A 17844-nucleotide genomic window follows, 5' to 3' on the forward strand; every position below is an offset into this window, starting at 1 on the left:
TGACAGGATATTGTTTTTTATATGGTGTGGTGACCACAGAAGTATTGGGACACCTAAACACACTTTAAATTTGAAGTAGCAAATTAATTTGTACTGGCAAGGATATGATGTTAGAGCTTTTTCTCATTTCTGTTCAGTTTTGAATGTGGGTTCAGTTCCTCCTACAGATATTTTTTTATGCATCTGTTGGATTAAAGTGACCCATAAAGTGTTTATATTTGACCCAAAAATGGGTAAAAACAACCTTGCATATGTTAAATTACAACCCAACGGGTTGGATTCATCCATTTTTTTACCCTTTTTAGTGTAGATGGCTGTCCAACAGAGTTAACAGGTGTAGATCACTACATTAAAATAATCACAGTCCACTAACATTTGACAATGAATAGAACGCATTTTCTAGTGTGGCTTACAATGTGCAAGCTTTAATCTTTCAGTAAGTAATAGTTTTTATTAATAAATATGTAGCTTTTTTTGGTTAGATTAACTTCTTTTTACCTTTATCAAACTCGGATTTATGTGCAATTTGCCAATAGAAATTTTTTTGTTTGTTTGATGTATTTTATTAAACTTTAAATAGCTTGGTTCAATGCATATGCTCAGTATGTCTAGCTGGGTCCTCATTCAACAAATGGTATTTGTGTGAGACTGTGGACGGGCGCAGTTGACGTGCCGCTCAAATGAGCGCAGTCGGAGAGAAAACTGACATCCTACCTCTATTCATGAAGATCACTATTTAAACCGCGGGTTTTCTTTGCGTTTGGTGTTTTTGGGGTGCGAGACGGGTAGGACTACATCTACTACTTGTTTAATAAGGGCATGATGTTATTTCTGATGCTGATGTTGTCTGTGGTTTTATTGGCACAGAGTTATGGTGAGTGATGAGATTTATTCATTTCTTTATTTTTTGTGGGAAAAACTGCTGTCAGAGATGAAATGTTATTTTGTCTTGTAGAAATGTAGTTGTTTTTGTCTTTGACTTATAAGGTGATTTTGATTCGGATTCTACAGAATTCTGTTATGATGATGAGCATTGTGGTGAGTTTAATTCATTTTCTTTTCCAATCAAATTGGTCATATCAGTGACTCCATTTAGATGTAACCATGAGAAAAACATTTTTGGTAGATCCATATGCTTGGGGTGACAACTACCCCTCCTGCCATCCGCTTCTGGACAGCCATCATTCTCCCATCAATCTGAATCATCATCTGATAAAGAACAATTCTTTGGACTTGTTGCAACTGGAGGGGTTTAATGTTACTCATAAAGGCCAGTGGAGGCTCATAAATCAGGGTTACTCCGGTAAGTGCGCTCTTAAAAATTAACCATTTTTTGTATGTAAGGTTCTATAATGAAAACCCTTTCTGCTTCTTTGCTTTCTGCTTGTGATCTTGGTGTAGCATTGTATAGCTCAGTGGTAGAGTATTATGTTACTAGCGCAAAAGGTCCTAGGTTCGAACCCAAGAAACATGCATACTGATAATAAATGTATGCCTTACAATGCACCATAAGTCACTTTGAATAAAAGCATCTATCACTGGGTTCAGAATGAAGAATGTCTTTGTGTGCAGTTGTTTTGGAGGTTGGTGATGGGATGCAGGTGAGTGGCGGAGGGCTTCCTGGAACTTATCGCACCACCCAGCTGCATTTTCACTGGGGAAGTCTCTCCTCAAATGGATCGGAACACACACTGGATCACCTGAGGTTCCCCATGGAGGTTTAGTTTTTTTCATGGCATCCATATCTCAAATACAAATATCCTTACCTTTTACCAAAAAGTGGCTTTTTTTAATTAACAGATGCACATAGTCAATATCAAATCCACTCATCCAAATTTGAAATCTGCATTGGAGGACCCAACCGGCCTTGCAGTGCTGGGAATCTTCATTGATGTAAGGCAATTTTTTGTTTTATCTGCATCATGTAATGTTATAATTATTCCTCATTTATGCTTTGCTTTGCTATACCACAGGTGACTTATTTGCACAATGAAAACTTCCAGTCCATCTCAAGTGCTCTTCCTTCTGTTGCCCACAAAGGTTGGTTAGGAGTAGGCAATAAGCTTTGATTGGTTGCTCCAAACCATGTGATGCTGTAATGATCATGGATTGCATTTGTTTCACTTTGTAGGGCAAACCAAACTGATCACACCATTTCCTCTGATAAATCTCTTACCGCAGAACAACCTCACGCAGTATTATAGATATCATGGTAGTCTCACAACGCCACCCTGTTCACAGGTGGTTCTGTGGACCGTGTATGAAGTGCCCATCTATATTTCATGGGGTCAGGTAGGACCATTTGATCATGTTGTTTTTGTTGATGTGCTGAAAGACATTTTGGGTGACATTTCTAAGAATACTTTTTCTTCATCAGTTTGAACGTTTTGTAAGAGGCATATATTCTACTGAGGAAGATGATGATGACCAGGTTCTTCTGCATGACAACTACAGACACATCCACCCAACTTACGGACGCACTGTGTATGCTTCTAAAGATGCTAAGATGCTCACCAACAGTGTTTCTCATCTTATGGTCTTTCATCTTTTCAACGTTCTTCAGCTTTTTGGATTTTTAAACCTTTAGCGTTTTGCACAGGACGTTGAGCTCCATTTGGTGTCAAATAAACACTTCATATTAGGTTCCTCAAAACTACTCAGAAAGTATCTTTCAATCGAGTCAGGAGTAAATGTTAAGTAGTCAAAGCTGCTGGATGTTGGATCATACGTCTGTTTGATGCATGCTGTGATTCATTCACTATTCCAACCAGGATGGTTAACGGATGAGTGGTTTATTCATTATTACCGAACATGATCACCCAAAGCCTTTCCCTATAGGGAGAATTCCCAAGTCATATATACCCACCAGCAGTGTTTAGAGGGATTGTGAATGACACCATATAGCATGAAGATCACATTTCGTTGCACAGGATTGAGATTAACTACTACTGAGTAGAGCATATAGACCACACAAGATCCACTTTTGTTATTCTATATACAATATATCTATGTAGAACACATCAAAATTCTGTGAAAAATACAAGCTTACCTCAAAAGAAAAATATTTCATGTGTGTATATACTATAGTGGTGATGGTTATGATGATTAAAAATAAAATAAAATTTAAAATAAATCAGTCTGATTGTTTTTTTTACTATGTTGTCTGGACACAGAAATGTGTTATTGTTAGTGGCAATACCCTTCACACCCTGTTACTGACGTAGGGGGCACTACAGAGTCACACAAAGAACCCTTGTTTTGCGTTTTATTGAGGTCACTAGGATTGGTAAGCCGAGCAGTAAGGTCATTCACAAGTGCTCAAAAAACAATTGCTGTTTAAAAGTGGACATCATAAACTATTCTATACATTGTTAACAATAAACTAATGATGTCATCAAAGCTTACAAACAGACAAAGTCAACAAGACTTCTATTACAGGCTTCCCTGGCGATCGTGCGACGCCGCAAGAACCAACAAGCAAATGACGTCAAGGTACCGCGAGAGCGATTCGAGAAATCTTACGGAGAAGACTAATTTTGAATCGCTCTCGCGGTACTTTGACGTCATTCGCTGTCAGTACTTCTTGCGGCCGCTGCATGAAGTCGAACAAGCCGAGGGCCGTTCAAATGATCGTTATAACGATAACTATAAAAATATAGTTTTAAAATAGTTTTATACTAAAAAAATCGTAGTTCACACCACAGCTATAACGATAAAGATACAATGAACGATTACTTTCTAAGTCATTTTTCTCTAACTGATAAACCATTAACAGCCAATCAAATCTATTTGAACTTTAAGTGCACGCGCATTTAAAAAGAGAGATGACACGGCGGAGAAGCTCATTGCTGAGGACCATTACATAAATTACCTCAGATATCCAGCGCTGATGCAGTTGCAGTGAAATTGACTACATAATGCTTTTAATTCTACGCAAAAAAGGTAAGATATTAGATTGAGTTACACAAACTACTAGATTTACTGTTAAGAGTTACACGAAACACAGTGTGTTGAGGACATCTACTGGTTAACTTTCCCGCTGACTTAATGCAACAAGAACAGCATATTTATACATTTAATGACATGTGAACATTAAAAAGCGTTTTTATTAAAGGAAATATACTATAATATTAGTTAATGCCATTGAATGTTAATAATTTGCGTAGTGCGCCTCGCGAGCGATATAATATAGTTATCGTTAGGTTATAATATGAACGGCCCTTAATAGCTTCGTGTAATTGAAAACTCAAACCCAAAGGTGAAAATCCCGGGCAGAAACAGGTCCCCCATCTAAGGGTTGTCTTACACAAAATTGTCATTAAACCCCACGTGAATTATAAATAATATAAAGACGTGTACTTTAAATAATTTTCTAAGTAGTAAAACAATACAAATGCAAACGGGGCAGAGAAAGTGCGTTTTAAGTTTCAAGAAACATTATGATTCCCCCTACCTTGCCTCACAGTGGTTTGGTCCACGTTCTGCTTTTCCCAGTAAGACGGTTGTTTATCTTACTCCTGTAAGTGGGCTGTCAAAGCTATTTTATTCACTTTAAATATCAGATTAAGTGATTATTTTCTCTTAATACAGATGATGCGGAGTCATTGAATGAATATGGACAAAAAAAATGTTGATAACCAATGCATTTTTCAAGGAGTCAGCTACGTTAACGCTACCTAACAGAGTCAATATTAAGTTCAAATTTCATTGGTGGACTGATTGTAAACCACTTCTAAAACATTGCAATAAATACTTTTTATCCATCACGCGAGCAGCAGTAAAATGGGATTTCATGTGTCTTTATGGCAAGTCATGACAATAAATTTTCAGTTTTGGGTGAATTATTATATCAGAACATCACAAGCCCTATCAAGATGAGGCAACATAGGAGCATCTCAAGACCTCTTACCGTCTTACATGTGACATTTACATAAGATTAAAAGAATGAAAGTAAGACCGTTTGAAAAAAATCCTTTATTTTCCATGATCTTTTTTCCATACATTTGTGGTATAATAAATAGACAGGGTCTGTCCCTTGCCATTTCTGAATGATAATGCTTCCCCCAGTCCACACTGCAAACAGATTTTCATAGAATTTACAACCAAAAAATAAAGAGTAAAGCTTGACGCAAGCTGAACATACTGCCTCCAGCTCTCTGTACTCGATGTCAGACAGACCATTCTGAGCCGTGACACTGTATCAAATCCTTGGGAACAAAAATATATAATATATATATATTTATATTTATATATTCACAGTTAAAGTATTTACACATAAGAATCCAAAGGAAAACGGGCAGAAAAAAGACGTTTCCACAAGAAACAATCTTTCAAAAGGAAGTACAAATCTGTTTTATGTACATGATGCATCATTTTCTTTAAATTAACTTTTTAACCCATTTTTTTTCATAGAATTATCCCTGAAAAAAAATCATTTTAAATACTCCGTCTGTCGTTCATAAAAGCAGAACGATGCATCGTCACTCCCCGTCGAGATAAAAAAGCCTCATTCCTCTATACAAATGACCGTATCCTGTACAATATAAACATATTTAAAAGAAAGAGAAGCGAAACAAAACAAAAAAACAGGAGACCTTACCCTGTGAGCGATCTAATGTAAAGGACAAGATTTACAGCTCGGACTTGTGAGCGCCCATTGGTTAGACATGGGGTGGAGGCCTCTAGTGCATTTCTAAACATAACCAAATCAGGGAGAAAGACACAGTGACAACACGCTGCCTCGCAGATGAGAAGTCCTCTGTTTTTGTAGGGGGGAATTTGGCCGAGTAAAGCCGTAAAGGCTCCTTAAACACGTTCTGAATGTTAAATACTGAGCAAAATGCTAAAGGACCTCAACAGAATAACACAAGTACCAGCGAGTTTTTGGATACCATCTATAATCAGGTCATGTTATACAAGTGGAAAGCAGGTTTGCCCTTGGAGCTGTGACACTTAACGGTCCCCAAGTACATATTTGGCACTGTATTCAACTGCTTGATCTTCTGGATTCGTACCAGACAACTTCAAGTTGACTTCAACCAGAGGAGCTCTTACACCATTCACAGACCTAACACTTCGGGATATCCTGATATCCACAACACTGGTCAGATATAAAGATGTATTCAATATAGATTTGTAATAAAATTTTCTCTATTTGATAAATTGGGGAACCTCACTGAATTCGCTGTACTGAACTCTTAACACTTTGAAAACCAGTCATGGCGACTGAAACCAGTGCAGTTGGATTTGCATTCTTAAAATGAACCAGGATGCTTCAGGAAAAAGCAACATATGTCAGCAGCATCGTCTATAACGAAGAATTCCTTCACACTATTAAAAAATTCAGCACCTTAAGTGACTTAATGTGCACGAAGCCAGTTGGACCTCCGCATGTTTTCCTGCCAAGTGCAAACCGTAGTCTTGAGTCGAAGATGCAGAATTAATACTAAGCCGTGCAGTTTAAGTGTTGTTGGAATCTGAATTTAAGCAGCTTTCAGTCTTTGCACCGTATAGCCAGTAGGGGGCGGTGCAAACGCTTATATGCAGATCACAGTAATGTATAAAAAAAGTCTGATAAAACGAGAGATAAAGTGTAGTGTATGGTTTGCTTTGCTTTTGATCCTTTAAAAAAGGCCTAGATATCACATATGCAGTGCTGGCTTAAGTTTAATGGAGGGAGCGTTTCACTTTGTCTAAATTTGCCTGAGCTGTGGACTTTTTTCTGCTCATTTGTTTCGCGGCCGACGCAGGTGTGCTTTCGTTGAACGTTCCACAAACTGAGGATAAATCGTCGTTTAGTGTCAAAAATACTAAACCTTTCCGGGCACAATACAGTGAAATCTGTCTAGGTAGAATTTTTGCATAATGTTGTGAAAACCCACGTAGGCTTAAATTTCTTATTTAGCATAAATTAATCTACATAAAAAGATGGGGAGATAAAGAAAACATCTTTTGTGCGTGTGGGACAGGCGTGTGCAGCTTAAAGTGTTCAGGGTCAAAACTGAGGTCTCTCCATTTCCAAACTGCATAGGGAAAAGGGGCTGACAAAGACCAGGAGCTCCAAGGGAACGACAAACCTAGCATACATTTTGGGATATGTCCGTTTCCGTTTACTTGAGGTGAACGGAAGAGTGGTAGAAAACTCATCTTTTATGCTTAAAAGAGCACCTTTAAATCGTAAACAATTGTTTAAGTACAAAAAGAAGTCCTAGACACTTAGCTGCACAATATATCCAGTGGATGCGTCTCTTCGCACCCACTGGTTCCTCTGTAGCTCCTCTGTAGGTTATGGCATGATGTCTCCAGAAGACCGGGCGTCTGGGCTTGTTGGGCAGTGCATGTTTTAAGAACCAGGATTAATTTAAGGTTCCTCTGCAGTTCTCGGCACCACAGAGGCAAGGAATCTTCTCGTCCTCGATGGGGAACTTGTAATCGTAGGTGATCTCCTCGTTGACATTTATTGGCTGCCGGGAGTAGATGACGATCTTTTTCTGTGCCTCCACAGTGATGACCTTGGCATAACAGTTTGGCTGGAAGACATCAAGAAGAGGCATGGTCAATATGGTTTTCAGTATTAGCCTTTCAAAAAAATGTAAGGTGGTTAACTCACATTGCAACTGTGATTGATGAAGCGGGCGAAATTGCCACATTTGGTTGCATCTATAATCGTATCGTGATCCACGCGGAACATGTAGCTACTGCCGATGCCCTCTTCCTCGTACCGCTTCTCTCGCATGTCTGCAATAACCTATAAAAGCAAAAAACAAGTTAGGTACGGATCGTCCGATTGCTAAAAATGCTGGAAATCTGTCTTCGTGCCTACCTGTCGAATATTCTGGCCAACATATTCAATAACCATCTCATCAGCAGCAATCGGCTCCATGGCGAACAATCCCCAGTCATGGATGTGACTTCTACAGAACCTGATCTTCTTTTTACGAAACTGCAAGGAATTTGTTAATCGTTAGGGTTCATATTAGGGATAAGCATTTAGGCAATGTCATGTCACCATGAGCATCACAATTGGAAAAATGTTTTAACATTTCAGTACTGTTTAATTATAGCCTGTATTTTTATAATACAAAAAAAACAAATATTATTTTTAAAATAAGATTTTGTTATTTGTCTTACCTTGAGCTGGTTGAACTTGAGGAGGTCACTGTCACAGCTAAAGGATGAAAGCAGGCGACGCTGTTCAGATCTTCTCTCTGAACCTGCTCTCGTAGACACTTGGGGCTGTGCTGGTATACTTTTACCCTGCATGGGTGGAGAGACACACACATGCAAACAAGCAAAATCAAAGGAAGTTCCTTCAGAAAACTTAGACAAATTGAGTGTAAACATCAGTATTTGATGCCTAATGCCCACCTGAGTGTCCACGTCAGGCTCTTCTGACGTTGGGCGTGAGCTGATCAGATATTTCATTTTGTCTTTCTTGTCGATTTTGTAGTAGCCTTCGCTGCGGGCGCAGCCTGTAACGTGGTCCCGTATGCCGTCCTCTTTCCGCTTACGCTTTGCTCCCGTTACAATCCCCATGTTGGTAGGTTCAGAGGAGTTAAGAAAATACAGCTTTTCACATTGCACAAGGTCTTAAAACACAAAATGCCTTTTGCATCACATAAAAACTCCAAATTAGCGCTAAAATACACAATTGCACACAAAAACGCATATTATTAAGCACAATGAAGACAGTAAAGTTGTAGCAGTGAAGGATATCAGGATGGTGGACCCAGAGAGTGTCGTTCAGCCAGTCGTTGTCATTGTCCTGCTGAAGCATCTTGTCATACGTGACTTTAAGGTAGCGGATGTCCTCCTCGTCTATACCCTCATTCCAGATGTCGTACAAGATGGTCATCTCTTCAAATTCTGAGCGTGGCTGAAAACTGGGGGGCTGAGGCGCCACAGGGACATGCATGGAGAGCAACAATTCCTGCCATCCACGTCGCTGTCGACGCGTCTTCTGAATAGGCTCCTCCACATAGAAATGCCTGTCGTCAGTGATCGTCTGGGGTTGGTTTTCCTTGTCCTCCATGGCCATGTCTGTGGAGTCGTCATCTGCTTCTTTGAAGGTCTCGGGGTACAAGTCATTAACAGGTAGCTCTGGAGGTGGGGCTGAAAGCTCTTGAACATCTTGAAGAATGACCACAGGCACCTTTTTAGACTTGGGACGTCCTGGTTTCCTCTTGGGTGGAGTAGCATCTAAGGACATAGGAACATCTATCAATGGTACAGGTAGGTCTTTTGGAACAGCGGTGGAGGAAGTCTCAAGAGAAGTGGGAGAGGAGCCTTGGGGAGGCAGAGCTGGCTCCTGAGGTAAAGCAGCAGGAAGGGGAGCACCAGGGAAAGGGGAGGAAGCCGCACTGTTAGGTAGGCTGGCCTGGGGAGAGGCGTTGAGTAAAGGCTCTTTGAAAAGAGACTTCTCCTCCAAGCTCTCGGAGGAAGTCTTTCTGTGAATGGGAAGGCCCGTAGCTAAAGCAGTAGAGTCAGGGAAAGCTGGAGTAAAAGTAAGATCTCTACCCGGAGTCCGAGGAATGCCAGCGCTGAGTACAGGGGATTGGGCGGGGTAAGAGAAGGGGCTGCCGAGAACGTGAGGGGAGCTTAAGCTGTTACCTGTTAGAGGAGTATCACTGCCTGGTGTAACTGGAACAGTATCTGTGCTTTGAGACTTGCCCAATCCTCGTGGTCTGTCCATGAGGTCTCTCCCCGGCGTCCGTGGGATGTCTTCCTCTGTAGGCAATCGCCCACGAACAGGCTTGTCCGGCAAAGACTCTTGTGGCGGGAGAATGGGCCGTGGATCAAGCACATGATTGGGGGGAAGCGGAAGGTGCATGGAGGAAGCAGAAAGAGAGCGAGGGATTGAGGCTTCTGAATCTAGAGGAACTGGGCCATCACGACCAGGGGTTCGAGGAATTTCTTCCTCTACTGGGATCTTTGGTCTGCTGTCCTGATCACTGTCAGCAAACGAACCTGTCGGGGTAGGCGGCCGCAAACTACCAACAACCTCCAGATTTGTTGAAGCTTTGGATGCTGGAACCTTGTCCTCCAAGTCAGTGTCTGTTTGTGTCACTGAGAAAAGATGTCAACCAATTACTATCTGACACAACACAACTGAGATTTACAAGTAACAAAAAATAAAGATTCTCACCTGGCACTTCTTTGGGTGATGGGGGCCTAAAGTTTTCAAGAGCAGGCTTGCCTGAGTTCACCTGTTCAATATGTTTGTGAATGATCTCTGCTTCTTGTAATGCCTCCACCCTACTCAACTCAGTCGTCTCTTCCTCTGGTGGTGGTGGTCCTGTAGGAGTACTAGGGGATTTTACGTCCTCTTCTTCAATAGAAGATGAGGGTGAAGATGATGACGATGATGATGAGGTTTGTGCCTCGTCTTCATCTTCATCATCAATTTCTACTACTTTCTCCTCTTCTTCCTCCTCTTCCTCTTCCTCCTCCTCTGAACTTGATTCATAAACGGAGGAACTATCGCTTCCAGAGGAATCCGAACCAGATTTGGAGGACGATGAGCTAGAAGATTCTGAGAAAGGAGATATGGGGAGGGTCATTACACTGACCACGATGGCACAATATTCATTACTAACACTAAGACTGGTCAATAAAATCAAAGTCATTACCATCATCTGATGAGTCTGATGATTCACTTTCACTGGAGTCTGATTCACTCTTGTTTTCTTCTTCTTCTTCTTCATCGTCCTCCATAACCTTAGAGGACAAGTTTTTTTAGGTTTAGCTCAAATAAACCATGTTTTGTAAATACTACTTGATGCTTATATAGGAAGATATTAGTGTCATATCACTTAAGTAATTTTATAAACTATTAAAATAGTTTAAGGGTCATCTAACTAACATTTCCCCCAAATGCAGGCCTACAAAGAAGATTGATGATTACCTTGCCAGGGGACAACCTCTCAGAGATATCTTCCTCCTGCTCCTCTTCATGTTCTGAAAGTGATGACTCTTCTTTACCAGATGTTTCCTCCTGTTCTTCACCCTCGCTGTCCAGCTCCAGAGGTCTAGCTGGCCTTCGCTTGGCGGAGGCAGCACCACCACCATCCGGTCTAGATCCATCTGGCCGAAGATCCGTTCTTTCTGATTCTGAGATGCAACCATAGTGAGTCAGTTAAGATAAAACCATATAAAGCCATTTTTCTGTGTTTATGTTAAATCTGGCATATAAACAGGGCAAGATAATGCAGCAAGACGCAGACACACCTTCATCTTCCAGCTCATCGTCCACAGGTGTGGATGGTCGAACCCTTTTGTTATCAATGGTGGATGTCGGCTCAGGGGGCTGTTTCCGCTTAACCTGCAAACAAATGTGAGATGACTGATGACACCTTAAAACTACAATAACACAGCAGTGTCTCAAATTAACTGGAGGAAAGGGCAAGAATGTGACAAAGCTGATGTCAAACACTAACAAAAATACAATTTGGTACCTTAAAAGATGGTAACCGTAGGGCACCGCGCAATCCGATGCCGAGACCCATTCCCTCAAAGCCCAGACCCTCGACCTTGTTCCAGTTCTCCATCAAGCTAGAGGATAAAGTTTCTTTGGGTTTGGCACGTTCCTTTTCCTCTTCTTTAACCTCGCCCATCTTCACAGGTGTAAGTGTGGTCTGCAGACACAGATCATAGTCTTTAAAAATGAGTGTGACCATTCAAAAACATAAACAATGCTTTTGATGAATTATCTATAAAAAAATAATCTGCAAAACCTGTCAACTGGCTTTAACTACAAAAAAATAAACATCTCATTTAGCAGGTCATGTTTGACAAAGAAGCTACTTTCTCTATCGACCATATATTTTTAAACAGGCTTAAAACCTGAACTCACCTTTGCTGAAAGTTCTTTTTTATCCCACCACTCATCAAACGCCCTGAAGGCCACAACCTCCACCATCTTGCGGTTGAGATCTCGTTTCATGATGGCCTTAAGTTCTTGGACTATAACCATAAGTACGCCGTCCACAGTGGCTTTGTGCGGGTCTTCCTTCTGTGGCTCGTAGCCTGGCGGGGGTACAGCAGGGTTGAATTTGGGAATGTTGGGTACAGGCCAGGGTTGCCCATGTCCAACAGTACCAGCGGGGGCACCAACCATCGAAGGAGGTGGGTACGGACCACCAAACTGCAATGCTGCAGCTCCGGCAGCTGCAGCTGCTCCGCCCATGAAGTGGGGGTACAGATACGGTCGCTGGCTCTGCACCATGCGACTCAACATCTGGGTCTGCATCTGGAAGGACATGTGAACACTACTCCACTGTGACAGAGAGCTCATCAGATCCACCTGCATAATGGGAATCATGCCAGGGGGAAAGGGGTGCATTGGGGGCAGCATCGGATGAGGGCCGGTCAGGTGCGGATGCGGGGGACCCGGAACGGTTGAGTGGGGCGGAAGTGGAGGTAGTGGCAGGGGGAAACCAGCTTGTGGAGGAGGTAGGGGAGGAAACCCTGGTGGGGGCATGGGAATGGTTTGCATGGGGTCTGCAGAGTTGACCACAATGCTTCTGGCACAGTCCCCACTGCCAATCGGTGTGCCAGGCATCTCATCATCTGATATCTCCATGTCTTCACCGGAGGACTGATGGCCCTGTGTCAGAAAATTCAGGATTAGGGTTGCAAACTAATGAGAATTGAAAAACGGGGGCTGTTCATAAAAAATTTCCTTGGTTTATGCCTATAAATTGTTTTCCTGAAGTATTAACCCCAGTAGGCAAATGTGCTTTAAAAAAAAGGTAAATTTTGCTTAATTTGCATGTCTGTCCTAGGCAAACAGGATGAAAAATAGATCAGCCCTAGATCTAGTTTAGACAGAAAGATCGTCTTTCAATTGAAATAGCATGCACAGTCAGTAACCAAACTCTAAATTCCTAATTTCTTTACAAACCTAAAAAGTTTACTTTAAATCTCTTGGTAAGCAATAACCACAATATTTGATAGAGAAGTTAAGTGACAAAGTAGACTTCATAGGGTTAGGGATGTGAACAAAGTGCTAACCCGATGCAGTTGTATGAGCAATCGTAGTAGTGATGTTTGCTTTAACCGGTGTCACTAAACACTTTTAATTACATATTTTTAAAAGGCCCAAACAGTAATTGAGTACTATGAACTCATTTATTACCATATAATGTATAGTCAAAACAGCTTACATTTGCTTCCACACAGCTAAATTAAACGCTTTGATATTACTACTAGAGAGCATTCCCGGCACAATTCTCTAAGCTATTTGCAATTATGTAACCATTAAAACCAACTTTAATGCATTATCAATCGAAATAATGTTTAGGTTTAACACATGCTAAATTCAAGTACCCAAACACTTTCAGGTATGACGACAAAAAATGATGGTTTGACAGGTTTAATAAGAATATCCTGATGGTCCAGGTTTTAAGAAGCAGGAAGTAAAGCGTAACGGCTGGGCATTGTTTCTGTTGAAGCAGAGTAAAAAGGAAGTGAAAGTGTGTCATTTACAAGCGGCATCGACGGCAGGATCATATTACACGTGTTAGGCGTACAAGGCTGGGGGGCAAACACAACACAAGCTAATTTACAAGTATGATGCATTCTGTATTTACATCCCTGCTGCAGATGAGAATCCTGAATCCTAGATTATTTTATGGAATGCTATGCAGCTTTATACAAATCATTAAGCAGGATTTTGATTAAACCAGCTTAAACGAAATATGTGTGAAACTTACTCAGATTTGGCACTGTGTCACAAACAGCTAAGATAAGAAAAAAAATGCAATCTTGTGGTGTAAAATTGTGGTGCAATATAGTGCATTAAAGTTCCACCTAGACCTCAGTGTACATCTGAAGCCCACAATACATGGGTGCGCATGCCTCCATGTGTGAGACTTTACATGCTATACCTTATAAATACTAAAGAAAAAACACGTATAGCATGTGAAACAGGTTTGTGGCCGGATTTCACAGTTTCATCAACATATACTGGTGATACAGAAACAAGAGAAAGTAGAGGCCCCTTTAAAAGAAAAATTAATGTGGTTGGCAGCTGTGTCTTCCCTGGGTCCCGTAACCCTCCAACAGCACCACAAACTCCATTAGAAAAGCGTTTTGGGGCCAAAACAAGTTTAGCTCTATTAACAGCATTTGTGGTTAAATGTCTATTAACACAAAACATGATTTTGCCCTCTCTTTTAAAAAAAAGGAGAAAAAAACTGTGGTTACAATAACATTTGCACAATAAAAGTAAATTGGGACATGTACATGGGTGCTTTAAAACCGAAATGTGAAGCTTGTTTTTTGTTAATGCACTAAAGCACATGAATTATTAAGTAAAAGCCCATTTATTATTTGAGCTGTGAAGCCAAATCCAAATGATCCTTTTAGTGGTAGTATTACTGGATGAGATTCTGGTTACGCATTTTTATGTGAACTATGTCTCCTTCAGTTATCGGGTGTGAGTTACCAAAGTTAAAAGTTTTGCCCTTACTTTGCACAAGGAAATCTTCAATTTAATTATTGCACAATTTAAAGTATAGACAAGATGTATCCAAGTTCTTACCGTATCCGTCGGCGTCTGCGGTCGTCCCGTAGAGCTCTTATTGTGCAGTATTGAGGGGGACATTGCCCTAGAGTTCGTCAGGAGGGAAGCAGTACCAAGGATAGGTTCATCATCATCAGAGTCAGGCAGTGGAGTTGGGCTGATGTCTTCTAGGCCAGTGCTTGAAGGGCGTGAGGGACGAGAAGGGGGAATAGGTGATAGCTGCGAGGACGACGAAGAAATCGGGCTCCCGTCCATGCGCACCTCATTGTCCGAGTCGCCACGCTCATTCAAGAATGGCTTCAAGAGCAGTTCTATGCGGGAGTCCAAGCTGTTACGTTCCAACTCCTGGGTGGGAGTGCCCAGTGAAGGACAGGGCTCGGGCGTGGAAGGGGGAGGTGTAGTCGGATGGGACTGTGGTGCGGGGGGCTGTTCTGGTATTGGTGGCGTCGTGGGTCGGTCGCAAGCGGGCATAAAGTCAGTGCTCGGAGGAGGAGGGATTTGAGGGGGTCGCCTGTAATCCACTTCCCGCTGAACGGGCTGGTGGAAGGGGGGCTCCGTGTGGGGGTACACAGGGGGCATCGGGGGCTGATAAGGAGAGAAAGCAGTCTTGAAATTCGCATTGGCTGGCGGTGGAGGCGTGTGCATAAATGCAGGGGAGGGCGGCTCAGGTGGCTGATGTTGCTTAAAAGAGGGCTCTACATTGCCACGGTGAGCACCTCCAGTGCCATGGACGTAGTGCCTTTCCGGTCTGCGATTGTAGGCGTCCTGGAATTTGGATTCATGCCTTCTCGACTTGTAGCCTCCCGAGGATTCCGCACGGTTAGGCTGGAATGCCGGAGTTCCCTGCCTGCTAGAATAGCTTGAGTCCTGAGAGAATGGGGTGCCAGTCTGGCGTGGGGTGTGTGGGGTACCCTGGGACTGCGGCGTATCCTGCTTTAGGCTAGAGTAGGCCGTATCCACAGTCACGGGTGTGTTGGTGCTGCCTGGTGTAGCAGTGCCTGTGACCGCAGAAGAACCACCTTCAGATAGCCTTCGCAACGGCTCACATGCCTGTTGATGGAGTGAGAAACAAACACATTTTGTACGATTAAACACCACTGACACTTATGCAGAAGCTTGTCTTTATGTCTTGACACACTATATGCTGTACAAACACAATGATTAGTTATGCCACAGTTCATTGCATTTACATAGGCCCACTGTGTGATAATGGCTACAACTGAGGGGACTGTTCAAAGTGCATGTTGCAATTGCTTCCAGTTCTCTGCTGGTCGCAGTTATTACATTGTTATTCAGCCAGTGTCCATTTTACCACTTGCCGCACTGATAAACTGGATTTCTCTAGGATAGTATCTCTTTGTATGATATACCATGTGTTACAATAAAATATGTAAAATCAATGAATTATCTAGCAGATTAAAAATTAAAACATTTTAGCATGCCATGAGATTGTGGACAATCAAAGCTTCTGCAAGTAAAAAATGATAAACTGTGATAAAACAATTTTGTAAAAGTGTAAATAAATATTATATATTTATTTAATATCCAACCATGGAAAAAAATTAAGAGACTACTTAATTATTTTGAGTTTTTCTAAAATTACTATTTATAGGTATGTGCTTAAGTCAAACTATCTTTTTAGTTTCACTGTGTCAACTTCTGACAACATTTCTGCCAAATTCCTAATAAAAATAATGTTTCAAATGAGCAGCAAATTTCTTTCCACTGCTGTATATTATATATAATATAATATATATTGTTATTTTATTTAAAATGTATATATTTATTAATTACATTATATAAATGTGTAAATGCATTCATAGCTAAATCCGACTTAATGCCTTGTTCTGTAATAAACTGCTTGCATCTGATTTTAATTAAAGAAATGGTACAGTGTTATTTTACCAGCAGGGCTTCAGCCAGGCTCCGTGGAGAAACTTCACAAGCTTCTTCCCCACCAACCGGAAGTGTGAGTGGAGTATAACTTCCATTGATTAAACGCTGGAAGTACCTCTGGCGATTTTCGCCTATACAAATAGATGAAAAGTTATACATTACATATGCTATTTAAGTTATGTGATCAACATGTATACTAAAAACATTTTGTGGTACACATTTATCAGAATTGCAGAGATTTTTTAACATAAAATAGATACATTCTAACAACACAAATAATTATGAAGCATTTGTAAAACATTAAGCTTTACCACTTAATATACAAAGTAAAAATGACAGTATAAAACTAATAAAATACAGTGATAACAGATAAAAGGGTACTGTCTCTTTAAGAGAGGGGAGAACCCTCTACAGCTGTCACACTGTGTTCAGGATCTCACTTTTACAAGGTTAATGACGGTACATTGTGGTTTTCTTTCAGTGCAAAGTCTAAAATCATTTAAAGCTTTAACATTTCTTTTAAAACGTCCATTTGTACTTCAACATCGAAACTAGACATAACCTCTTTACCTCTTTAAACCATTTATTATCTCAATATTTATGTCTGTGGTTTAAAAATATGTATTATGTAGCTATAAACTGTTAAATACAAACAAATAAAAAGTTACAATTGCATCTTTTAACACAGTATGTCAACATACACAACAATAAATCCCTCCGCAGCTGACAAGCCAATACGGTTCGTTACCAAGCAACCGACGTACATTTTTCCACGTGACTCGACCTTATAAACAGCCCATTCAAAAATCCAATTACAGGCGCAGTCTTAGTGCAATATTAATTCCGCACAGATATTAAGAGTTACAAGCACTAGTTAAATATTTAAAGATGTAATTAAACAAACGAAGGTCCTACCTTTGGGGTCCAGCTCCACGTGGATGATGTTGCCCATAACTGACGTGTTGTGCAGATTCTGTACGGCATCCTTCGCCGACTTGACGGTTCCGAACACGACTTTAGCTATTCCGAGATGCTTTTTGTTCTTCGGGTTGTACAAAATCTCAACCTCCTCGATGTCGCCGAATTTCTTGCACATGTCGGTGAGAAATCCCTCTCTGACGTTGTCGTTTAGTCTGGCGAACGTGACCTCCTTTGGCGGCACGCGACCGATGTAACATTCATCGATCTGGGGGAATAAAGCGACTCGCCGGTTTAATTGGGGTTAGTGAAAATAAACCCGATTCCATCTGTTGAAGTCGGAACAGTCTTGAAGGTTTACTGAATCTCAAATCGTTACAAAAACACAAAAGTCATTCATTCATAAATAAATAAATACTTGCATGGTAAAACGTACGAGGCGATCTGTCAAACGCTGCGTACTCAAAAGCAACAAATGCATGCGTGTGTCAGGGGGGTGTGACTGG

At 41.1% G+C, this 17844-nt stretch overlaps 2 protein-coding genes across 4 annotated transcripts in view; one reads left to right on the forward strand and one right to left on the reverse strand.

Annotated features, from left to right (window-relative positions):
- Positions 1–658: 658 nt before the first annotated feature.
- On the forward strand, positions 659–3090 carry car15 (carbonic anhydrase 15). Its single transcript, XM_065257660.1, has 8 exons — positions 659–874; positions 988–1038; positions 1127–1303; positions 1573–1718; positions 1801–1893; positions 1974–2040; positions 2132–2292; positions 2378–3090. Exons 1-8 carry the CDS (start codon positions 820–822, stop codon positions 2585–2587), a joined length of 960 nt encoding a protein of 319 aa, XP_065113732.1. The 5' UTR covers positions 659–819; the 3' UTR covers positions 2588–3090.
- Positions 3091–4956: 1866 nt separating this feature from the next.
- The window catches only part of setd1ba (SET domain containing 1B, histone lysine methyltransferase a), a 16456-nt gene continuing 3568 nt past the window's right edge, over positions 4957–17844 (reverse strand). For 2 of the 3 annotated variants that reach the window (XM_065261836.1, XM_065261827.2), the window contains 15 exons: positions 17336–17606; positions 16430–16551; positions 14543–15574; positions 11852–12604; positions 11454–11633; positions 11227–11320; positions 10904–11109; positions 10629–10716; positions 10145–10531; positions 8716–10065; positions 8368–8543; positions 8131–8256; positions 7823–7942; positions 7610–7747; positions 4957–7529 (listed from right to left, as the gene is read on the reverse strand). In XM_065261836.1, the coding sequence (XP_065117908.1) occupies positions 7356–7529; positions 7610–7747; positions 7823–7942; positions 8131–8256; positions 8368–8543; positions 8716–10065; positions 10145–10531; positions 10629–10716; positions 10904–11109; positions 11227–11320; positions 11454–11633; positions 11852–12604; positions 14543–15574; positions 16430–16551; positions 17336–17606 (5217 nt within the window). In that variant the 3' untranslated portion in view covers positions 4957–7355. The remainder of the gene's footprint in view (positions 7530–7609; positions 7748–7822; positions 7943–8130; positions 8257–8367; positions 8544–8715; positions 10066–10144; positions 10532–10628; positions 10717–10903; positions 11110–11226; positions 11321–11453; positions 11634–11851; positions 12605–14542; positions 15575–16429; positions 16552–17335; positions 17607–17844) is intronic. The other variant, XM_065261843.2, reaches the window with a different exon arrangement.

Source organism: Paramisgurnus dabryanus, chromosome 10 (assembly GCF_030506205.2).
Source record: "Paramisgurnus dabryanus chromosome 10, PD_genome_1.1, whole genome shotgun sequence".
In the NCBI taxonomy this organism is placed as follows: domain Eukaryota; kingdom Metazoa; phylum Chordata; class Actinopteri; order Cypriniformes; family Cobitidae; genus Paramisgurnus; species Paramisgurnus dabryanus.